We start from the raw sequence: 25,795 nt of genomic DNA, 5'->3' as shown, positions 1-25,795 counted from the left end.
CACTCCTTTTGAACCTTTACAGGGTCAGCATGTACTGTCATGCCAGAGCAGAATATAGTTTTCCTAATCATGAAAGAAATTCAATTCTTATGCTAGTGTTATTTCAGTGAAGTATAGCCAGCCTCAGAAACCAAGAAACACTTTAGCCTGGTACACCCCTCTTATCTACTACTAGTTTTTCAGGTGGGCAACCATGAAGTCCAAACTAGAAGTCTGAGGACAATCAAAAAGGACCTCAGGATTTGGGGGCAACTGGCTGAGGGATCTGGAGCAAAAAGAATGTTCTCTTCTATCCTGCCTGTTGCAGGGAATGACGGGAGTAGAAACAGGAAAATCATACAGGTCAGTATCTGGCTCCAAGCCTGGTGTAGCCAGCACAATTTTGCATTCTTTGATCACAGGTTGGTTTGCACAACACTGAGCCTGCCGGCAACAGATGGGCTATATCTGTCTCTAAGGGGGGAAAGGATCTTTGCACAGGAGTTAGCAGGGTTTATTGATAGAGCTTTAAATTAAATTTGAAGGGGGATGGGCATAAAACCAGGCTAGCTAGAGATAAGCTTGGAGGCAGTAATGATTGAGGGATGGTATGCTAGTGAGGTCCTCCAGTCTGCCACCTCAACGGAGGTAGAGGATGGAGATCCATGTGGCTGCAAAGATGCAAGGGTTATTGATGTATTAGAAACTATAGAAGCATCTGAGAAGAGTCGCACGGGAATTAGGGCTACTTCCCCAATAAAGGTGGCAGGAACAATGGCCCAACTGAAGTGCATCTACACCAATGCACGCAGCATGGGAAACAAACAGGAGGAATGGGAAGCCATGGTGCAGATGGAAAACTATTACATAGTTGCCATCATGGACACATGATGGGATGAACTGCACAGCTGGAGAGCTGAAATGGATGGCTATAAACTCTTCAGAAGGGACAGGCAAGGAAGGAGAGGCAGTGGGGTAGCCCTATATGTTTGAGACCATTTCAATTGTCTGGAGCTTAATGACACTGATGATAGGGTTGACTATTTATGGGTAAGAATTGGGGGGAAGGGCAGATATCCTGGTGGGAGCCTGTTATAGACCACCCAACCAGGATGAAGAGGCAGATGAAATATTCTGTAAACAGCAGGGGTAGTCTCACAATCATTAGCCCTTGTTCTTATGGGGAACTTCAACTTACCAAATGTCTGCTAAAAATACAACATAGCAGAGAGGAAACTGTCTAGGAGGTACTTGTAGTGTGTGGAAGAGAACTTCCTGACACAGCTGGTGATTGTGCAACTAGGAGAGGCGCCCTGCTGGACCTGCTGTTTGTGAAATGAGAGGGACTGGTAGATGATATGATGGTTAGAGGTTATTGGGAGGAAAAGGTTGAAAACAAAAGATTGGTGAGGAGAAAGTTGTTTTCAGAATTATTTTTGCTCAAGATAACCCTGCAGCTGAGGGATGCTAAGAATATTCACTGCTTGAAATTTCACATTGTTTTCTGTCATGAGAAGTGGAATTTCTGTAGAAGATAACAGAATACTATAAAAGACCTATAAAGCAGTCTTCACTAGGCCTAGGATCCCCAGTAGGGGATGGGGGTGAAGAGATAGGGAACTCTGAGCTTGTAAAACACAGCCTTGTGAAGATTTTCGTTTATGCCAGGCGTTTTTGATATGTGACCTGGAAACAGTCCAAATGCTTTTTGCCCCCGCTAAGATGAAATAAGCTTAGCAGTGTATGTATCCCTGTTTTGCCAGTGAAATAATGGAATAAATCTTTCCTTCACACTTGAACTGTGGATCATGGCCATCTTGGTGTTACCTGCATATATTTGGTTCACACATTTGGCATAGTCAGGGACTACCAAGAACAACCATGGAAAAAGCTGGGTACTGGGGAGGCCATGACAATGACTTCCCGCATTTTGGGATGGCCCAGCACTGAGTGCTGGACTCCTGTGGCCACTTTCCTAGTGACAATGGCTCTGCTGGACTCATGGCTTGAAGCTGATGATGCAACAGCAGTTACTCTGCAGAAGATCAGATTGGCTATGCATCAATTATCGTGGAAAGTGAAAAGCAGCATGTAAGTCTGCTCACAAGTTACCAGGGAGATTGGAATGGTTGTTAGTCACTGGATTCATGGCTCTCAACTATGAAGTTACAGCCTTAGTGGTCAAGGGGGAGAGCTGAAAGAGGGTTGCTTTAGGGATGCAAAGGAATTTGTGCAAGAAGTGTTTACTGCTCAAAAGGAGTAGTGTTGTCAGCAGCAACGCACTATAGAATGGCTGGTGGCGCATATTGCTAATGAACATAGGCAAAAATATGGGAAAAGTAAGGTCTCGGATTCCCAGGTTCGTGCTCTTATTAAGAAACCTTCATGGGATCCAAAGGAATGGTATGGATATATTTGGATGGGGTCCTTGGACTTCGAGATTGAGTTTGAGCCAAACTTGGCAGATAAAGAGGTGGTAAAAGCAGGACCCCTCATGCAAATGGAGACTCAGCAGGATCTGCTGGATGGAGGGGTACAGGTCACACAAACCTACATGCCACAGGAGTTAGAGGAGTTTTTAGAATCTTATTGGCAGAAGAGTAGGGAGAGCATACTGGCATAGATTTTACGAGCTTGGAATGGTGGTACTGTGTTTATTCACTTATTAGTGGGTGAAAAGGATCTATTAACTTCTTTAGCCACTGATAATAAGGTCCAACAGGGGTATGCTTGGCTACGGATTACCAGAGGTCCTGATGGATGGGATATTGTTGCACTTAAGCTATATCAATGGCTGTGTACAGCAGTTTTAACAGCACACGAAAATGCTGCTGAGTCAGTGTCATCCCTTGGGAACTGGTGTACAATGGAAGAAGGTATTGGCTTACTGTGGCAGATGGAGGCAACTCATGCCCTGATCACAGGAACTAATCCTGATGAAGTAGTAGTAACAAGAAGTATTAAAATGCAGTTTGTGAAGGGGGCACCTAATAAATGGAAACCCCTGGTTATATTAGCAGTCACATATGCTACTGGTAATATAGGTGCCTTAACAGATGCCCTGAGGGACATTGGAACTATGGCCTCAGAGCCAGCTGTTAGGGTATTGAGAGAGAATAAGTCAGCAAAGCCAAAACAGCAGGAGCAGCTGCATGGCGGGTGCCCCGAAATTTCTGCCACTGTAGCCTCTCATCAGGAGGGGCCATGACGCCTCTGTGTTCCTCTAACTATAAAGTGACAATCTGGAGGGACTTTGCATGTGTCAGCTCGGGTGGATACAGGCACAGAAGTGACCATATCATATGAAGCTCCTAATGAAGCTACTTTGCAGACCTGCAGCTTGGGGGAGGTGGTTCCACCCCTATCCTCCAAGCTAAGGTTACTTTAACAATAGGAGATGCCACCCCAATTGTCATGCAGATGTTAATTGCCCCAGTTGAAGAATATATCTTGGGCATTGATGTGCTGGCAGGGTGAAAAGTTGAAAACACTGAATGACCGTTTTGGGACTCTATAAGTGGGATTTGCCATTCGATCTGTAACTGTTCTGCATGGGTTCCCAAAGTGGTATCCTGCTACGTTGCCAGCACCTGGCAAGTTGGTAAATGTAACGCAGTATCATATTCCAGGGGGGAAAAGGAAATTACTGAAATGATTCAGGTACTCCAAGGAGTGGGAATAGCTAGAAATACCACTACAGCTTTTAACAACCCTATTTGACCTCTCTGAAAATAGGATGGTACTTGCAGAGTGACTGTTGATTACAGACAACTGAATAAAGTCTTCCCTCCCACTTACAGTTGCAGTACCAGACATAGTTGCCCTCATGGGAAAAATTAGCCAAACTTTACATCCCTGGAAGGTGGCAATGGATCTTGCTAATGCTTTTTTTTCCAATAGCTATTGTTTCAGAGAGTCAGGACCAGTTTGCCTTTACCTGGCAAGAAAAGCAGTATACCTTTCAGGTATTGCCTTGGGGATGTAACCACAGTTGCTCCATTTGGCACCAAATGGTGGCAACTGATGTAGTGCTGTGATTGGGTGCTATCACTGTTCACCATTATATTCATGATCTAATGCACGCCTTGGCCGGGTTTCGGGGTATCCCCGGCTGGCTGTCGCAGGTCCGGATAGCGCAGTCCTGTTCAGCACAGCCTGCCCAGGCTCTCAGGCAGCTCCCAGCCGCAGGCAACCTTAGCAAGCTCAGCTCTTAAGTGAGATCAGCTCTTTAGTGATTATCAGCTCATTTGTGATTTCAGCTCTTTGCTTGCTAAGTGCCTTTGGCAGCCGCAGGGAGAGAGAGGAGAAGGCTGTGTGAGGTTCCACAGAGATGTCTTTATTGAAGTCTTCTGCGAAGGTTCTCAGGGACAGCGTCTTCTGCCAAACTGGGCAAAAGTAGGGGTTTTTATAGGATACAGGAGTTTTAGAAATTGTCCAATAGTAAGGGTGGAGGCGAATGTGACCTATAGTCTTACAGAGAGATAAGCAAGAGTCTGAAGGCAGAAGAGGGGCTTCTTAGGTCCAGTCATCATGACTAGGCATTTCTTAGGCTGCTGAACGCCATGGAGGCATTGCAGGCCCTGTGCCTGCTACAATGATATATTGATTATGGCAGAGTCGCAACAAGAAATTGAGGCAGCTGCTGAATCACTGAAAGCCCACTTAGGGGAGCAAGTCTGGGCAATTAATCCAAAGAAAATAAAGAGCCCTGGTGCTACTGTGCATTTTTGGGGGGTAGCTGGGCATGGGCAGTTTAGAGAAATACCAAACAAGGTACAGCAAACAGTCCAGCAATTCCCTGTACTGAATACGGTGACTGTGGCAGGACTTCCCCCTTACCACAGAAAAGCTCTTCTGTTCTGTCCATCAGCTGGTGCAATAGTTCTGTGCATTCTCCCCCTCACATGAATGGATTAAATAACCCAGGCCAGATAGGTGTACAGTAAAGGAGTTATCTCTGACACCAGAGAGATGAGATACAATAAACATCCCTGCTGACAAGGAACAGCTTGCCTTGAGAACAAGATGTGAGGAGATAAGCTGGAATTTCTGACTGACAGATACTTCACTTTTCAAACTATAAAAGCTACACAAAACTTTCATGGAGGCAGAAGTCTCCTACACACATCCTAGAAACATAGGGCTTTTCCCTGAAGTTTGGATGAAATTCCTCAGATACTTACCCGGGAATTGAGTGAAAGGACTTTATGTGTACTCCATCATCAATTTGGTGGTAAATTACATTGACTCCTAATCTATACTATTTCTTTGCTAGCTGTAATATAGGTACCTTTTATAGTGCACTGTATTTTTTTATCTACTAGTAGTTCATTTTGTTTTATCCTGTGTAGCAAGTAGTCTGTTTAAAATCTTATCTTTGTTAATCTTATGTCTATTCAATAAACAATTCATTATCTAATAGACCTAATCAGTCAGTCTTAAGAACTCGGGAGCAAGAACCATTTGGGGTGCAGGCTGCCTCAAACAGAGCTACTGCCAGAAATCTGAGTCAAGGGCAGGACTTGTCTAAGCTCTCATCTCCATTCGTAACAGTGACACAGCTGCAAACTTTCCTGGGGCTTTCAGGGTACTGGAGAACTTCCATTCCACACTTGGCAGTACTGATGTGCTCTCTGCAGAAATTGACTGGGAAGGAAGTTGTTTAATGCCTGCAAGAATGCTTTGATTGAGTGTGCCTAATTGTACATAGCTGCATTTAAGGGCATTACATAGGCCCTGGGGGAAAGTAAAGTGGGGTCAGTGGGCTTTGATCACTTGGCAGGTTGTTTACATTGGCCCCCTGTTCTCATCAAGGGGGTGGTGATATGTATTCACTACTGTGGATACAGTGTCAGGATTGCTCTTTTCTAAAACCACCAAATATGCTACATGCTCTGTTAATATCAAATTCTCAAGTTCTTGTATTTCTAGTATCTTCAGCAAATGCTCAGGCCTTGTCTAAAGGGGACAGATTTGGAACTCTCTTATTGGTGCCACGAACCCCTCACCAAGGTGAAGCTCAGTCTGAAAGGGTGCAAACCAAACATCTTCAATCTGTGTGGGCAATCATCTTGTCTCCAGCTAGCAGGCCTGGAGTAATTCTAGCTGAAGAAGCTGGAGTCACAGCATAGGTATTACTGGAAGAAGATGACACACCTATTTTTCTTCATTGTCACAAGTTGGCTTGTTGTGCTTTATAGACTTGCACAACATGCAAACATTTCTGGATGTATCTTTGCAGTATTACTATGTACATCCTTGTGTGTGATAACCTTTTTCCTTTTTCCTCTCCACATAAAAAATATAAGGCACTTGAGGTATGCCTTCACCTGAGGTGAATAGGACATTGAAAGCAATTGTTACCCAGAATGCAGGAGTAACTGCACTTCACCTGGAACCTTTACCATTCCAGCTAATGATGAACTATCTCCTGTCTCAACATCACATATGCTGTGCTGAGTTTGATGACATGTACTGCTTCAATGTGACTGCTGGATCAACTGCCTTGACAAGAGGACTAGGACATTTAGAGCATTGATTGTTTGTTCCTTTGTTCATGTATACTCCATTAAGTGCCTCTGCAAATTACCCTGTCCTACTCTTCCATGCCAAGCAGGAGTGGTCTTTTGAGTGAGGAGGTGGAATATTGGAAGAAAAGGGTTAAAATCAGAGGACTGATGAGGAAAAAGAGTTGGTTTTAGAATTATTTTCACTCACAATGACCTTGGAGCTGGGGCATGATAAGAATATTCACTGTTTGAAATTGCATTGTTTTCTGTCTGTCTTGAGAAGTGGAATTTCTGTGGAAGATAACAGAATGCTATAAAAGACCTATAAAGCATTTTTACTAGGCCTAGGCTGCCCAGTGGGGGTGGGAAGGAGAGATAAGAAGCTCTGAGATTTTAAAACACAGCCTTGTGAAGAATTTTGTCTGTGCCAGGTGTTTTTGATATGTGAGCCAGGAATGGCATGAGGACTTTTTGCCCCTGCTAAGATGAAATAAGCTTAGCAGTGTATATATCCCTGTTTTGCCAGTGAAATAATGTAATAAATATTTCCTTCACACTTGAACTGTGGATCATGGCCATCTTGGCGTTACCTGTATATATTCAGTTCACACAGAGGCCATCTTGGACAAAGCAATCATGAAATTATAGTTTTTTGGTTCTTGGAGAAGTAAGGAGGGAGGCCAGCAGAGCTGCTGCCTTGGACTTCCAGAGGGCAGACTTTGGTCTGTTTAGGACACTGGTTGACAGAGTCCTTTGGAAGGCAGTGCTGAAGGGCAAAGGAGTCCAGGAAGACTGGATATTCTTCAAGAAGGAAATCTTAAAGGTACAGAAACAGGCTGTCCCAATGTGTATAAAGACAAGCTGACAGGAAAGATGACTGGCCTGGCTGAACAGAGATCTTTGGCTCAAACTCAGGGAAAAAAAGAAAGTATATCACCATTTGAAAAATGGGCAGGAAACTCAGGAGGACTACAAGGATGTTGTGAAGTCATGCAGGCAGAAAATTAGAAGAGTCAAAACTCAAGTAAAACATAATTTGGCTACTACCTTAAAGGATGTAGTGGGTTGACCTTGGCTGAGTGCCAGGTGCCCACCAAGCAGCTCTATCACTCCCCTTTCCAGTAGGATAGGGGAGAGAAAATAAGATGGAAAACAACTCATAGGTTGATATAAGGCAGTTTACTAAAGCAAATAAAAAAGACAAGTGAAAGTTTGCAAGCGCATAAATTAAGGGAAAAGTTAATCTCTACTTCCCATCAGCAAGCAATGTTCAGACACTTCCTGGTAAGCAGGGCTTCGACACATGTAGCTGTTCCTCTGGAATGCAAACATTGTAGAATAACGAATGTCCCCCGTTTCTCCTCTCTCTGTTAGCTTTTACACCTGAGCTGACATCATATGGTATGGAATAACCCTTTGGTTAATCTGGGTCAGCTGGTCTGGTTGTGTCCCCTCTCAGGATCTTGCCCACTCCCAGCCCCTTGATGGGGGAGGGAGGAGGATGTTAGAGACAGCACTGCTCAGCAGTAGCCAAAATGCTGGTGTGTTCTCAACACCCTTCCAGCTACGAATGCAAAGCAAAGCACTGTGAGGGCTACTAAGGAAAAAGGAACTCTATCTCAGTCAGACCCAATACAAAGGACAATAAAAAATGTTTTTACACATACATCAGCAGCAAAAGAGGGACTCGGGACAATCTTCATCTTTTATTGGATGCACAGGGAAACATAATGACAAAGGCTGAGAAAAAGGCGGAGGAACTTAAAGCCTTCTTTGCCTCAGTCTTTAACAGAAAGATCAGTTGTCCTCAGGGTACCCAGCATCATGAGCCAGTAGACAGGGATGGGAAGCACAATTAAACCACTATATTCCAGGAATAAAATGGTCAGTGACCTGCTATGCCACTTAGACACCCATAAGTCCAGGGGACCAGATGGGATCAACCCAAGGATACTGAGGGAGCTGGGAGAAGAGCTCACTAAGCATCTTTCAATAATTTTCCAGCAGTCCTGGTAAAGTGGAGAGAGCCCAGTTGACTGGAAGTGAGGAAATGGAATGCCCATCTATAAGAAGAGTCAGAAGGAGGATCTGAGGAACTACAGGCCTTTCAGCCTGACCTAGGTTCCAGGGAAGGTCAGGGAGCAGATTATCTTGAGTGCAATCATATGACACGTGCAAGAAAAGGGGATCAAGCCCAGCTAGCATGTGCTTAGGAAACGCTGGTCCTGCTTGACCAACCTGATTGTCTTCTATGACAAAGTGACCCACTGAGCGGATGAGAGAAAGGCTGTGGATGTTGTTTACCTAGACTTAATTAAAGCCTTTGACATTGTCTCCCACACCATTCTCCTGGAGAAAATGGCTGCTAATTGCTTGTATGGGTACACTGTTCACTGGGTAAAAAACTGCCTGGATGGCTGGGCCCAGAGAATGGTGGTGAATGAAATTAAATCCAGTTGGTGGCCAGTCACAAGTCCTGGTCCTCAGGGTTCAGTATTGGAGCCAGTCCTGTTCAGTATCTTGATCAATGATCTGGATGAGGGGCTCTATTGCAACCCTCAGTAAGTTTGAAGATGATACCAAGTTGGGTAGGAGTGTGGATCTGCTGGAGAGTAGGAAGGCTCTGCAGAGGGATCTGGACAAGATGGATCAATGAGAAGAGGCCAACTGTTTGATGTTCAATAAGGCGAAGTGCCAGGTCCTGCACTTGGATCACAACAACCCCATGCAATGCTACAGGAATGATGAAGAATGTCTAGAAAGCTGCCTGGTGGAACAGAATGTGGGGGCACTGGTCAACAGCCAGCTGAACATGAGCCAACATGTGCCTAGGTGGCCAAGAAGGCCAATGGCATCCTGGCTTGTATCAGAAACAGTGTGACCAGCAGAACCAGGGAAGTGATTGTCCCCTTGTACTTGGCACTGGTGAGGCCGCACCTTGAATCCTGTGTTCAGTTTTAGGCTCCTCACTACAAGAAAGACATTGAGGTGCTGGAGCATGTCCAAAGAAGGGCAGCAAATCTGGTGAAGGGTTTGCAGCACAAGACATATGAAGAGTGGCTGAAGGAGTTGGGGTGTTTAGCCTGGAGAAGAGGAGGCTCAGGGGAGACCTCATTGCTCTCTACAACTACCTGAAAGGAGGTTGTAGCCAAGTGGGGATCAGCCTTTTCTCCCAGGCACCCAGTGTCAGAACAAGAGGACAAGACCTCAAGCTGCACAAGGGGAGGGTCAGGTTGGACATGAGAAAGAATTTCTTCACGGAAAGGGTTGTTAAACATTAGAATGGGCTGCCTAGGGGGGTGGTGGAGTCACCATCCCTGGAGGTATTCAAGAAATTACTGGATGTAGCACTTAGTGCTATGGTCTAGTTGACAAGGTGGTTATCGATCAAAGGTCTCTTCCAACCTAAATGATTCTGTGATTTTCTTCTGTAATTCTTGCTCTCTACAACTATCTGAAAGCAGGTTATAGCAAGTTAGGGGTTGGACTGTTTTCCCAAGTAACAAGTGACAGGCCCCAGGTTGTACTAGGGGAGCTTTAGATTGAATATTAAGAAAAATTTCTTCATTGAAACAATGATCAGTTATCGGAACAGGCTGCCCAGGGAAGTGGTAGAATCACCATCCCTGGAAGTGTTCAAAAGGCATGTGGATGTGGCACTTGGTGACATGGTTTTGTGCAAAACACAGTGGTGCTAGTTTAAGAATTGGACTTGATGATCTTAGAGGACTTTTCCAGCCTTACTGATTTATGATTCCGTGATCTTACCTTTTGAAAAGCACCTAGCAATTGATAAACAGCTCCAAAAAAAAGGCAAATATGTGTAAAAAGCATTACCATCCACAAGAAAACACTCACATGCCTTCCAGCATTTTCCTTCACACACAGAAGCACTGGTTAAACTTTATTTTTGCTGAAACACAGGGCACAGAAGAGGCTCAGCAATCGGCAGAAGTTACCAAGGCACACAAGGAAGGTTTCAGTGTGGCAACTTACAGGCGGAGTGTGGACTAGTTTGAAAGCAAACCAGTGGGAGATCTCAAGCCAGAATTACAATTTATTAGAAAAATTATGATAAAGGCAATAATACAGAAAAACTGGCTTAAACTGACAGAGTCAGAATACAACCTGACACCCTGTTGGTCAGGGTGGTAGTGGCAGTCTGATAAAATGGTGGCTGCAGTCCTATTGGAGTGATGAATGTGATTCTGTCGAAGCAGTGATCCTGTAGTGAAGCTTGTTCCTTTTCTGGAGGTCCAGTGGTGATTATAGAGCTCTTCTCCTCTGTGAATGCAGTGGGTAGTGCTGTTCATGGTGTTCCAAATATCAGATTATATCCAGGTGGGAATGCTTTGTTCCTCCCCTTGGGTGGAGCATTTCACAATGGGATGAGTCATGCAGTGAGACTTGATGGCCTGTTAGCAGAAGATAATCCCTGGAGGGAGTTATCAGGGATGTCATGGAAGAGATAAAGAACACTACCCCACCTATTCTTAACAGCTTATGAAGATGGCAATAGAATACATACTTTTGGTTACATCTTACATTGTAACCTAAGATATTATTGACCCTTTATTCTATTACCATCTACATCATACTCAAATCAATACCCTCTTTAAACTCTACTTATATACATATTCACAATGAAGCCTTACACACAGTTCTCACTTAAAACTAGGTCTCCTTGTTGTACACAAGGAGTTTCCCCATTTTCTGCATTACCCACCAAGTGTAACCAGGTCCTTGAGCAAAAACAATCCCACGGATGGGTTTGTCTTTGTCTGAGGTGGGACTAATCCAGTCTTTCCTAAAATACCTCTCATGTGTACCACAGGGACTTTATCACCACCTACTATGTGCAATAGTTCAGATTCGGCAAGACTAGCTCAATTGATGGAGTCTCTGGTGTTGACCACCCAGGTGGTCTTTGCTAAATGTAGCTCCCAGTCTTTGAATGCAGCTCCTAGTCTTTGAAGGTCCCCCCACCAAGAGCCTTCAAGGTGATTTTATGCAGTCCATTACACCGTTCAACTTTCCTTGAAGCTGGCGCATGATAGGGAATATAATATACCCACTTGATACCGTGTTCTCTGGCCCAGGTGTTTCTAAGGCTGTTCTTGAAATGGGTCCTGTTGTCCAGCTCAATTCTCTCAGTGGTGCCGTGTCTCCACAGGACTTGCTTTTCCAGGCCCAAGATTGTTGCGGTGCGATGTCATAGTTTGCCTCAGATACCTTGGGTTTCTCCCGGTAGATTCCTTCCCCAGGTGTCAATCACCTCTCCTTTCCCCCACCCTGACCCCTGCTGAGTGCTGTCTGTCAATCCTGGCATTCCAGAAGGGCGTTGAGTGATTGGCAGAGTTCAAAAGATGCCTTTCAGCCCTGGAGGGACATTGGGCCATCCAGGTGTCATTTGTCCCCTGAGACTTTCCCCCCCCTTACCTGGTTGGTGAGATCCCTACCCCTTCCCTCCCCCTCTCCCTGGGGTTAAAAGACACAGCAACCACGTGGTTCAGCAAGCTCTGTTAGAGCTGTTGCTGGATTCAGAGGCTTGTGGGCCAGGAATAAAGCTCTGGATCAAAACCCTCTATCAGAACCTGACTCCTTTTCCTTCACCTTGCCTTAAAGCTTCTCCGCCAGAGGTAAACCTGAGCTCCTGCATGCCTGGACTTGTCCCAAGTGCCCAGCTGCAACATCCAGCTAGCCAAAGGTGTCTCTGAGGTGAAACCACCACAGTTGCCGCCTTTGGTCAAGCAGCAAGGGCCAGACGGGCCCAGGCACGTTCCATCCAGCTATATTGGCTTTAATTCCAATATATTGGCGCCCAAACGTGGGGCTGCTTCGACCCTGCAGCCCCGAGAAGACACTCCGGGGCTCCCAGAACCTCAAAGACCATGCAGAGACTTTAAGGCAGCTTAGCATCCACTGGCAGAGCTTTGACAGCATAGCTCTCCAGCAGAGACTTTGGGACTTATCCCACAGAAGCCTCGAGGACGTTTTGCGCCTCTGGAAAGTGCAGCTCCTTTCTGGTAAGTGACTTTCCAGAGGGAGAATAGGGTAGCCCCTTCTGCCCTGGAGGAGTCCTAGTCAGGTGAAGAGAAGACCCTGCTAGACCACGCCACCAACAGCATCGATTTGGGGTGAGTATATTTGCTCCATAGAGGAGTAGAAGCTCAAATACAGTCTGCTGAGAGATCTGTTCTTTTTAGCTCTTATTTATAGCACCAAAAGGCTGCGCAGCCCCGTGGGGGGGGGGGAGTGATAGTGCATAGGGCATAGCCAACAGTGGTGTGGCACCACGGATTTTAGAACTCTCGTGGCAGTGGGCTTGCACCACGGTGCCAGCTAAGAGGAGCAGGGAGTCTCTCCCTGCCCCTCCCCTTCACGGCGACATGGCGCCAGCTCAGCTTTCGGGCTTTCTTGGTGCGGTGCGGGGCGGCGCGGCTCGTGCGGCTCAGGGTTACAGCACGGCGCGGGGGGGCTCTCGGCGTGAGGTGGCTCTGGTATCAGGTTTACTGTGCGGTGCGGGCCAGGGGGAGCTCTGTCTATACCCCGGCGCAGCGTGGTGAGATCCGATTCCGTGCTGCTGCCAGCAGCACTTTTAAAAGCACTACAAGCAGCTGCGTTGTGAAAGGCTAAAAGTCTCCATGTCTTCACTTCTTAATCACGGTTTTTGGAAATCGGTAGCTGATTTGGGTTTGTTTTCGGTTGGCGGGAGATTGTACTGTGCCTTTTACATCTAAAATGGGCTCTAAGTTAAGCACAGAACAAAAAGGAGTGTATTATCATATTGTTGGAATTTTAGTTAGTGCAAATGTAAAGTTCTCTAAAGGAAAATTGAAACAGTTTATAAGGTGGCTTTTTCTACACTTCGCACAAATTTGTCCTGAGGAAGTCCACAATATCCAATTCTGGGACAAAGTTGGGCATGGATCGATAACCTTGGGAAAGTCCAAGGACACGTCCTCAGCTAAATTTGTGTTTTGGAGCTTACAAGTTCTATCAGCCTTGCTCAAACAAAGGGAAGTGAAGGAAAAGCCTAATAACAAGGAATTTCCCTCTGCTCTTCCTGTTTCTCCCCCCCCCAGCTCTGAACCCTGTACTCCAAAACTTGGTATTTTAAAGAGAGCAGACTCTGCTCACGCCCAGGGAAGCCAGCTCCCTGAGCTTGTTAAAATGCCTGAGTTCCCTTGTCCACAAGGTCCTAGCCAGACTGCGTGGAATTGTCCCCAAACCCCTGTGTCCCCTGCTCTGAAACCCAGAGCATGTGTTAGCTTTTCAGAGAGCAGTGACCCCCAAAATGGCTCCCATACCCCAGGAGCCCAAGAAAATGGAGGATGCCACATGGCACCATCCCATACCTGGTCTCCTTCTTCCCATGATTCCCCTAAGCATCCCAAAAATCCTTCCCCATCCCCCACCCCCACCCCCCCCCCCCCCCCCCGATCCTCGTGATACCTTCCCTCCCCCCACATTACCTGCTACTCCCTCCCCTCTGCCCCTCTACCCCTCCCAGGGGGCATCTGCCAACATGATGTCACCAAGTGTCCCCACCCCCTGTTCCCACGGTGTCCCCGCCCCCTCCCCGAGTTCCCAAGGTGGGGCCACGCCCACTGCTTGTCCCCACAGCTGTACCTGTGATCCCAATGCTTCCGATTCAAAGGATACAGGGCAGGGAACTGCAGACCCAATACAGGGTCCCACTTTGTCATTCGCCCCTGTTACATATCAGCATGCAGGGCAAGGGGGAGGAGCCACAACTGCTAATTGGAAAGTTTTTTTGCAACAAATATTGAAAGAGGTCTGCAAAGCACACAAAGAGTATGGCCCACATAGCCCATACTTCCGTGGCCTTTTAAATGCCGAACTGGGTAGGACTGTAGTAGTCTCACATGATTTAAAATAGCTTTTTTCATGCCTCATGACCTCTACAGAATTCAAATTAATGGAATTGGCATGGAAACAACTGCTAAAAGAGGCTGTCCCAGACCTGCATGCTAATCCAAACACAGCAAAAGATGCCAATGGCATGCCAATCACCATTGAGCATCTCTCTGGTGAGGGCCAATGGTCCTTAGCCCCAATCCAAGCTACAGTAATTCCTGTAGAAGCACTTGAGAGAGTCAAAGAAGCAGCTGAAAAAGCCTTCTTTACCCTCCAACCTGAAGGCCCATTTGAGCCATATGGTAAGATCAAGCAGCTACCATCAGAGCCTTTTTTGAAATTTGTAGAAAGGTTAACTAGAGCTATTGAAATACAAATTAAAAAAGAGAATGCAAGGGAAGAGGTTTTAGACGAAATGGCATTTACAAATGCAAATGAACAGTGTCAGGCAGCAATTTTAGGCTTACCTCTAGAACCCCCCGCCTACACTAAAAGAACCCCCCCCTACACTAAAGATATGCTTCTAGTTTGTAACAGGTAAGTGCCTCTGATGAGTGTTGCTGAAGACACCAGACCAAGGCTGCTGACAAGACCACCACAGTGAATTGCTATTGCCAGCCCTGAGCTGATTCCCTCAGCACAGCAGTACCCTGGGCAGCAGCGAAGACCAGCAATGGTTGACCCCACAAAGCCATGCCTGCTTTGTAACAACCTTGGGCACTGGACTAACCAGTGCCCCCTGAAAAAGCAATTTGATGAATTTAAAAATAGCAGAGGAGGAGAACTAGATGCACTCCCAGGGGGTCAACAACAACAAAAAAACTGAAAGGGGAGTGCCGGCCTGCCAGGCGCACAGACACAAAAAGAGCAGGCCAAGGGAATGAGGGAAACAAAAAAGACCAAGCGCATGGTAATATCCCTATTTCTCTAAGTGAAGCAGATGCTTCAAAGACCACTTCTGCTGGTCCACCACTGAAAGTGAAACCAAGTAACCTTTGCTATGACTTAGGTGAACCTATGTTCACCACAATTTCTGTCAATGAGCCTTACAGGTTGCAGCTGACAGAACCACTACACCTGAAAGACACTGACTGGCATTTTGTCTCTGTCAACCCACAACAGCAGGGTACTTGACACCGAATTTGCTGTAAGTACACCGTCATTGGGGACCCCAAACACACACCACAAGAGATTGAAATTGCTCCAGGAACGACAACATCAGATCCTGAGCAATTAGTTCTTGGGCTGCACTGTTTCCACCCACCCCTGTTTCTTCCCAAAGGACAAATCGTTGCACAAGCTATCCCGGTGCCGAGTTTGCCTGAAGGCACCAAAAAACAAGGGCCCACAGTCGCCCGGGTCCAATCTATTGAGAAGGACAAACCCAAAATCTGGTGTAATGTCAGTGGGGGTGGGGAGTCAAAACACATTGAGATGCTCATAGACATGGGTGCAGACTGCACAGTGATCCCAGTACAAGACTGGCCTGCACATTGGCCTTTGCAAAATGTGGCTGGTAATGTTCAAGGTGTAGGGGGCATGCAATTGGCGAGACAATCCAAGAGTGTCATCCAAATCAAGGGGCCAAACAGACAATTGGCAAATGTACGTCTGTTTGTGTTAGATTATCCAGAACCATTGTTAGGAAGAGATTTAATGGCCCAGTAGAGTGTCACAATTGACATTCCAGATTCTCCACAGGATTTTTGGGCAGCGGACACTGAAAAGTGCTCTCCTCAAAAACTGAATTGGAAAACAGGCACACCAGTTCGGGTAGAGCATTGGCCGCTCAGTAAACAAAAACTGAAGGCGCTCGAGGAGCTAGTGGAAGAGCAACTGAAAAAGGGTCACATTGTAGAGACCTCGTCTCCGTGGAATTCTCCAGTGTTTGTTATCCAGAAGGTTGACAAAAAAAGATGGCGGCTCCTCCACGATCTCCGACAAAATAATAATACCATTGAAGATATGGGCTCTCTCCAACCTGGTATGCCATCCCCAGCAATGCTCCCCCAAGATTGGAAATTGGCTGTTATTGATATAAAAGATTGTTTTTTCCAAATTCCCCTGCACGCATTCTCGGTCCCCACCATCAACAGGGAAGCCCCGATGAAAAGGTACCATTGGACAGTTCTTCCTCAAGGACTAAAAGCCTCACCATCGATCTGCCTAAGGTATATCTCTTCCCTGCTGTCCCCAGTGCGTGCAGCTGCAGAAAAGGCCATCATCTATCATTATATGGATTATATCCTTGTGTGTGCCCCAATGATGATTTACTCACCCACGTGCTTGACCTAACGATCGATGCTTTGATTGTTGCAGGGTGCGAGCTCCAGGAAAGGAAAATTCAAAAGATGCCACCTTGGAAGTATTTGGATTTAGAAATTGGAAAGAGGACCATTGTTCCTCAAAAATTAGAAATCAAAACTAAGATCAAGACCCTTGCGGATGTCCACAAGTTGTGTGGGCCTTTAAATTGGGTAAGGCCCTGGCTAGGTCTGACCAATGAAGACCTTGCCCCTCTTTTAAATTTATTGAAAGGGGGAGAGGACCTGAGTTCTCCTAGGGCTTTTACCCCAGAGGCACAGAAAGCTCTAGAAAAAGTTCAGACAGCAATGTCCACAAGACAGGCCAACCAATGTCGGCCTGACCTGCCATTCAAATTTATCATCTCAGGTAAGTTGCCACACCTCCATGGAATCATTTTCCAGTGGGAGAAAAAACAAACACCTAAGGCAAAGGAAACACCTAAAAAGGGCCAGGACCAGAGGGACCCTCTCTTGATCATAGAGTGGGTTTTCCTCAGTCACCTAATGTCCAAGAGAATGACAAAGCCCCAAGAGCTGGTAGCAGAACTGATTCAGAAAGCTAGGACCAGGATCAGGGAGCTGGCAGGATGTGACTTTGAGTGCATTCACATTCCAATTGAGTTAAAATCAGGCCAAATTACTAAGAAAATGTTGGAACATTTGCTTTAGGAAAATGAGGCGTTGCAGTTTGCTCTGGATTCCTACTCAGGACAAATTTCTATCCATCGGCCTGCCCACAAAATTTTCAAACAAGATGTTCAATTTACTCTGAAATTGAGAAGTGTTCCAAGTAGGAGACCTTTAAAAAAGGCTCTGACTGTCTTTACAGATGCGTCCGGGAAGTCCCACAAGTCCATTATGACTTGGAAGGATCCTCAAACCCAGCAGTGGGAGATGGAAATCACTGATGTAGAAGGTTCACCTCAAGTTGCTGAGTTGGCTGCAGTTGTTAGGGCCTTTGAAAAGTTCTCAGAACCATTCAATCTGATTACAGACTCTGCATATGTGGCAGGAGTAGTATCCAGGGCAGATCAAGCAATACTGCAAGAAGTGTCTAACATCGCACTTTTCAAATTGCTCTCAAAACTTGTAAAGTTGGTTTCCCACTGAGAGCTACCATTTTATGTGATGCATGTCAGGTCACACACCGACTTGCCAGGGTTTATTGCTGAAGGCAACAGAAGGGCAGATGCTCTTGCTGCACCTGCAGTGATGGCCACTCTCCCAAATGTTTTTGAACAGGCAAAAATCAGCCACCAGCTTTTCCACCAAAATGCACCTGGCCTAGTTCGTCAGTTTCACATCACTCGAGAACAGGCCAAAGCGATTGTGGACACATGCCCAAATTGCCAACAACATGCACTCCCTACAATGAGTGCAGGAGCAAACCCAAGGGGGTTGAACAGTTGTGAACTGTGGCAAACAGATGTTACACACATACAGTCATTCGGACGGCAGAAATATGTTCACGTTAGTGTAGATATCTTTTCTGGAGCAGTCTATGCTTCTGCCCACACAGGAGAATCATCTTACGATGCCATAAAGCACCTCTTACAGGCTTTTTCTTTCATGGGCATCCCCAAGGAGTTGAAAACTGATAATGGCCCCACTTACAAATCCAAGGAATTCGGGAGCTTCCTGCAGCAATGGGGAGTAGTACACAAAACTGGCATCCCATACTCCCCTACAGGTCAAGCTGTAGTAGAAAGGACTTACTGTGATATTAAAAGAGTCCTGGACCAGCAACATCAGGTCCTGAAAGTGGAACGTCTCCACATCCGGTTGTCCAGGACGCTGTTCACAATCAATTTTCTGAACTGTTCTTTTGACAGCCAGAATCCACCCATCCTACACCACTTTGGGGGGAACAATCAGATGCCAGTGAAAAAAAAGCCTCCAGTCTTAGTAAAGGACCCTGAGACTTGGAAGACAGTGGGACCTTACAGATTGGTTACGTGGGGACGTGGATACGTCTGCGTGTCCACCCCCTCTGGTTTAAAGTGGGTTCCTTCCAAATGGGTAAGGCCCTACGTCTCCAAGGACTCAGGGAAGTCGACAGAAGCGCCCCAGGTTACTGATGCTGCCTGGCAAAGGAAACGCCATACGTGTTCCCTGGAGGAAATTCCATTTAAGCCTCCTATCTGGAATAGTTTGTAATATATGTTCAAGTTCCTTGTACCAGTTAAGATCCCGCTGTTTGTGTGCAGTCTCGAAACACCATGAGAGCGAGTCTGCTCCTCGTCCTACTCGTGATCGTTCCACCAGCAATCTCCTGGATAGTCCCTCAGCCCAAAGTAAACGTATGGATCACCTTGGCCAAAGCCCTTGGACAAGATCACATCTGTCTCTCCACAGACAAGATGAAAACCATGGTGAACGACATCAAGAGAGAAACCGACGACTGGCTGAGTGGACTGTTCAAAGGCTGGGGACTCCCCGGCTGGTTGGGATCTATTCTGAAAACTGTGGTTTTAGTACTGTTTATTCTAGTTATTGTTATTGTAGTTGTTAGCATTGTTTTTGGGCTAATCAAGCGCATGGTGTACAAACTAATTTCTAGCTCATCTTCCCCTCCTGAAGTCTACCATTTGGAAGCCCTTAATGCTCCAATGGATGACATGGAAGCCTCAGTGGAAAACACTGACCCTCCTGAAGAGGAGGAACCAATTTACCAACCAAGGTTTGGCAAGCATTCTGCACCCCAAACCCAATCCTCTTCATTTTAAACAAAACAAGGGGGGGATGTTGCGGTGCAATGTCATAGTTTGCCTCAGATACCTTGGGTTTCTCCTGGTAGATTCCTTCCCCAGGTGTCAATCACCTCTCCTTTCCCCCACCCTGACCCCTGCTGAGTGCTGTCTGTCAATCCTGGCATTCCAGAAGGGCGTTGAGTGATTGGCAGAGTTCAAAAATGCCTTTCAGCCCTGGAGGGACATGGGGCCATCCAGGTGTCATTTGTCCCCTGAGACTTACACCCCTTACCTGGTTGGTGAGATCCCTACCCCTTCCCTCCCCCTCTCCCTGGGGTTAAAAGATACAGCAACCATGCGGTTCGGCAAGCTCTGTTAGAGCTGTTGCTGGATTCAGAGGCTTGTGGGCCAGGAATAAAGCTCTGGATCAAAACCCTCTAGCAGAACCCGACTCCTTTTCCTTCACTTTGCCTGAAGCGGTCCAGATGGAGAAGAATTGTCCGTCTCAGACGTCCCAGCTAGCTATCCAGCACCGCTAGCAGTAAGGGGGCACTATCCCGATTTCCGTGGTTCGGGACAGCGCCTAAGGCAAACGCTCTGTGCTATGACAGCAGCGCTACCTTGTGGTAGGACGTGGCTTGGCTTATGGCTACAGTCAGCAGAAATAAGAGAGTGCTCTCCAGCTGTGGTGAATCCAGGTTTATTGGGTCCCAGGGGAACCGACAGCCAAAGAGAAAGAGGGAGGGGTTGCAACAGTTTATAAGGAGGGAGGGAAACAGGGGAGGAGTCAGTCCTTGGATGAACAGAGTTTCAGAGGGGAGTGGGATACAAAAGATTGATTTAGGGAAAGCCCCAATGGGAATAACTTGAGGGTGGGGCCCTGGCCTCTGAGCCAACCACTCAACGCTCTAGCTGGAAGTTTCTAGAGAGTTCTAGATAGAAGGGTGGGAGCGCCGAGTGAGGGACAGGGCACCGGGGAGGGATTTGAGAAAGGGTACCTTAATCTCCAAGGCAACTGGGGAGGAGTTGGGATAACTGGCAGCACAAGCGAGGGAGGGGGGAACCAGGGCAGAACCATTACATGATAGGGGGGAACAGAACAGTCCAACTTATACAGACACAACACAACACTTGCCTTAAAGCTTCTCCACCAGAGGTAAACCTGAGCTCCTGCATGCCTGGACTTGTCCCAAGTGCCCAGCTGCAACATCCAGCTAGCCAAAGGTATCTCTGAGGTGAAACCACCACAGTTGACACTTTTGGTCAAGCAGCAAGGGCCAGACGAGCCCAGGCACGTTCCATCCAGCTATATTGGCTTTTAATTCCAATACAAAACTGTGTTCCATGCAGTAGTATGAGGCACAGGGTAGGTCTCCAACTGTCCAGTGGTTGCTTCCACCATGGTCAGCATGTAGCACTTGCCTTGGCAGGTTTGGGGAAGGGTGATATAGTCAACTTGCCATGCTTCTCCAAACCTATACTTTCACCATTGCCCACTGTACCATAGAGGCTTCACCTGCTTAGCCTGCTTGATTGCAGTGCATGTCTCACATCTGTGGATGACCTGTGAGATACTGTCAATAGTTAGATCCACCCCTCAGTCATGAGCCCATCAGTATGTTGCATCTATCCCCTGATGACCAGAGCCATCATGGGCGATGTCCTGCCAAATCTCAGCAGCCCACATGGTTTTCCCTCTGTGCTGCCACTTGGCCTTTCTCCAACAATCCAGCCATCCCCACAGAGCATTAGCTACCATTCATGAGTCAGTGTAGAAATAGAGCCTTGGCTACTTCTCTCATTTGGCAATATACAAAGCCAGCTGGACGGCTTTAAGCTCTGCAAGCTGACTCGATCCACCTTGTAACTTGGTAGCTTGTGCAACTCACTATGTGGGGCTGCATACAGTAGCTTTCCATTTCCAGTTAGCACCTACTATTCGGCAGGAACCATCAGTGAAGAGGGCATATAATCTTTCACTCTCTGGTAGCTCATTAAATGGTGGGGCTTCCTTGGCACATGTCACTTGCTCCTCTTGTTGTCCAGAAGATAATCCAAAAGTCTCCCCTTCAGGCCAGTTTGTTATGATTTCCAGAATCCCAGGGCGATTAGGATGCCTTACCTGGGCTTGCTGTGTGATCAGAGCTATCCACTTGCTCCATGTGGCGTTGGTGGCATGATGCATGGATGGAACTTTTCCCTTGAACATCCAACCCAGCACAGGTAGTTGGGGTGCCAGAAGCAGCTGTGCTTTGGTTCCAATTACTTCTGAGGCAGCTCGAACCCCTTCATAAGTCACAAGTCTCCTTCTCAGTTGGAGTATGGCTGGCCTCAGATCCTTTGTATCCCCGACTACAGGACCTGAACAGTCGTCCTCATGTCTCTCTAGATCCCTTCTGCCACTGGCTACAGGAAGGACGATTCTCCCTGGCTGCAGTATAAAGCATATTTTTCAAATCCTGCCCCATTTTGTTCAAGGGTCCACTGGATATCACTTTTCTTTCTTGTGTCATGATAAAAAGAGTGCTTACAGTTGTGCTGTACTTTGGGATATGCATCCTCCCAAAGCCCACACCTCCTAGAAAAGTCTGGGTTTCCTTCTTGTTGGTAGGTGGGGACATAGCCATGATTTTGGTAATTACCTCCATCAGGATCTGGCAATGACCATCTTACTACTTGACTCCTAGAAACTGAATTTCATAAGTAGGTCCCTAAACCTTACTTCACTTAATGGCAAAACCAGGTTCCAGGAGAATCTGGATAATCTTCTCTCCTTTCTCAAAGACTTCCCCTGCTGTGTTCCCCCATACAATGATGTCATCAATGTCCTGCAGATGTTCTGGAGCCTCACCCTTTTCCACTGCAGCCTGGATCATTTCATGGCAGATGGTGGGACTGTGCTTCCCCGCCTGGGGCAGCCAGTTCCAGGCGTATTGCACACCCCTCCAGGTGAAGGCAAACTGGGGCCTGCACTCTGCTGCCAAAGGAATGGGGGAAAATGCATTGGCAATATCAATGGTTGCATACCACTTGTCTGCCCTGGACTCCAGCTCATACTGAAGCTCCAGCATGTCAGGCACAGCATCACTCAGTGGTGGCGTGACTTCATTCAGATCACGGTAATCTACCATCAGTCTCCATTCTCCACTGGACTTACGCACTGGCCACATAAGGCTGTTAAAGGGTGAACAAGCCTTGCTGACCACCCACCACTTGAATCTCCAGTTCATGAATCATCTTATGGATGGGAATCACAGTCTCGGTTGATGCGGTATTGCCGACGGTGCACTGTTGCTATTGGTACCTGTTGTTCTTCAGCCCTCAGCAGTCCCACAGCCAAGGGGTCAACTGAGAGACCAGGCAGGGTATTCAGTTGTCTGATGTCTTCTGTTTCTAGAGCAGCTATCCGAAAAGCTCAGCTATGTCCTTTTGTGTCTTTGAAATACCCATTTCTGAGATAGTCTATGCTGAGGATGCATGGGGCCTCTGGGCCAGTCACAATGGGGTGTTTCTGCCACTCCTTCCCAGTTGAACTCACTTCAGCTTCCAGTACTGTCAGCTGCTGGGATCTCCCTGTCATCCCAGAAATAGAAATGTATTCCGGTCCCACATACTTTGATGGCATCAGGGTACACTGAGCACCAGTGTCAAAAAAAGCCATATATTTTTGTGGGTCAGAAGTGCCAGGCCATCGAAAAAAGCCCAGGGAGTTTCCAAGGATCAGGGTGTATGGTTTTGGGGCTTGTTTTATTTTTTTGTAAATCAGGGGTAGACTTTCTGAAGACAATACACTTCCAGACAGCACAAGCAACTAGCTATGTCTACCTAGTTGCCAATTTAATATGGTGAAATGCCTCAAAAAACTATAACAATTTAACCAGCAGGAGCACAGTCCTGGAGGCTTCACTTGCCATCTCTTTGATGCATGTGTTGCACAGTGCCATTTTAGAGAGCCTTCATTACAGCTAACAATTAAATCAAATCAAAGCAGCTGATTCTCAAACTAAATTTTGTCATAATTTTGAAAAACAATGGTGCCTGGGAAATAACTGGAATGTTTTGCAATATACATTTATTTAAATGGTAGTTTCCCTCTGATTGAGACAGCGTTCCTTGACACTAAGACATACAAAAGGATTCTTTTCTTCTATTAAAAAAAAATAAAAAATCAGAAAGCACCTGAAAGCATTTTCTGTCTGGCTTAAATAATAATATATAATGTCCTCACTTGAGCTTTTCATTATTAAAAAAACCCCAAACTAACCCATATGAGTTTTTTCTTTCTAATAAAACCTTATCAAGTCCAAATTCAATTAATTTCAAAGGGTTTGAACAAATTTGCATTTTTTTTGTATTAGCTCACTTATAAAGTTGATGCTGCCATTGGCATGACAAATGATTCTTGTGAGAATCATCATGAGAAGTAACCTTTGAAATGTGAATATGAATTCCAGCTAGTGATACTTAACAGGACAGTAAACTAAAACAGGGCACCCATATTGCATACATGAAGTAAATATAAAAATGCAAAGCATGTAAAAATTTTTGTAAGCTCTATTCTACACCATCAAAAATTACACCTGGGTAGTTTCAAAATATATCTTCAGTCACTGTTAATGCATAGCAAACATAGTTACTATACTGGCATACCAGAAAACATATTTACATGTCCAAACTGAGAGGGAAGACCTCATTAAAATAAAAAAAAACCAACCAAAAACAACAGCAAACACCAGTACTCCTGTCTGGACTTTGTCACAACTCTTTTTCCCAAAAATATTGATAGATAATTCCAAGGCACAAACAGTAAGTTTAACTTGTTACAGGACACTAATGTGTAGCATTTTTGATACTTCTTCAACATGCACAGAGTTTTCTTACAAAGCACCAAATCTTGTAAAACATGCAATAGATGCACTGGTCACAACTGAACTATAAAAATAAATACAATCACTCAGCTTAAAAATTATTCATTTTTTCTCATTTGTAAATGTAAATTATTTTTTCCAGATATGTTTAATAGTATTATTCTTTTACAAAAAACATGAGAAGTTTTGAACAATTACATCTCTGTTCATTCTTTATTATTTGCATGACATATCCGACATCTTAGTGTTCCCCAATCTTTGATCAAGAGCCCTTAAACTCTATTTAAACTGATTTAGACCATACTTAAAAAAAGTAAATCTAGTATTTCTAACTTAGAGAAGTTTATTAAATATTTAAGTTACTTTCCATAATCTCAGTACATAATGAGTTTTATTGAGTGTCCCATGTACAGTCATTTCTGATAGGTGAGTGTTGGTGATGAAATCAAATGCAAAGAAAAAATCTTAATGTGAAAAATCAAGATGTCAGAGATGAAAGCACGATAGTGTTGTAGTTTTTGAGTTCCACAGGGGGTGTTTTTTTCTCTTCCCCTTCCTTTTCCCTCATGTGAGCTCCCTTTATTATTGTCCACTACAGATAAACAACCATGCTCTAATTGGACCCTAGAATCTCTGCTAATTTTGTAACACAAAACATGTCTCAAGCATGCCATTCATGTGACTGTCTTCGGCCAAAGTAAGTCACACACACATACAGCTGTTTTCCATTGAAGTGATTTCTCACAGCACACTCAGCAAACACACAGATTAGCAGAGCCTTTAGGGTCAACATTCTCTTGTTCTAATCTTGATTTAAGATGCCAGGTGTTTGGTACTGTTCCCACAGGTGAGATATGCCCATCCTTTCTTGTTGCAGTGTGAGGCCATCTCAGGTGTGCCAACCTTTCCCCTCCCCCTTTTTCCCTCCTGCTAAGAGCTGTCCATCAATCTTAACATTCCAGCAAGGGCGTCTGTGTGGTTGGCAGAAGTTCAAAAGATGCCCCTCAGGTCCGGGCTCAATGGCCTGTCCAAGCGTCTATATCCCTTGAGCCTTCCCCTCCTCCCACCTGGCTGGCTCACCTATCCCTTCCCCTCCCCCTGTTCCCAGGGCTTAAAAGCAGATGAGACCATGCGGCCGGGATTTCTATTGTGAGCTGTTACAACATTCAGAGGTCTACCATTCTGAAATAAAACTCTGGATTAAGACTCTACAATAGAATCCGCTCCTTTCTCTCTTCACTGTCGCCTGAACCTGTTCCACCGGAGGTAAACTGAGTTCCTACTATGCCTGGATTTGTTCCGAGTGCCTAGCTGCAGCATCCAGCCGGCCAAAGGTATCTCTGAGGTAAAACATCACAGCTGCCGCCTTTGGTCCAGCAGCGAGGGCTAGACGAAGCCAGGCACGTCCTACCCGGAAATATATGGGATTAATATTCCATACTTTCTCATTATTTGTATCATTATAAGATCTAGTTTTCTTAAATAACAGAGTACAATATTCCTAATGCAATGATTTAAAATTCAGTCTGAAGCAGAACTACACTTCTCTCATTTTTCAAAAA

The 25,795-nt window shown here is 45.8% G+C and overlaps 1 protein-coding gene across 1 annotated transcript in view; it reads right to left on the bottom strand.

Moving 5' to 3' along the window:
• Nucleotides 1-23,901: 23,901 nt before the first annotated feature.
• LOC118701501 (homer protein homolog 1-like) overlaps nucleotides 23,902-25,795 on the bottom strand; it is a 136,253-nt gene continuing 134,359 nt past the window's right edge. The window contains exon 6 of the mRNA XM_036406146.2: nucleotides 23,902-25,640. Coding sequence (XP_036262039.2) covers nucleotides 25,541-25,640 — 100 coding nt within the window. The 3' untranslated portion in view covers nucleotides 23,902-25,540. The remainder of the gene's footprint in view (nucleotides 25,641-25,795) is intronic.

Source organism: Molothrus ater, chromosome W (assembly GCF_012460135.2).
Source record: "Molothrus ater isolate BHLD 08-10-18 breed brown headed cowbird chromosome W, BPBGC_Mater_1.1, whole genome shotgun sequence".
NCBI classification, from domain to species: Eukaryota; Metazoa; Chordata; class Aves; order Passeriformes; family Icteridae; genus Molothrus; species Molothrus ater.
This window is presented reverse-complemented; position numbering and strand designations above follow the sequence as displayed.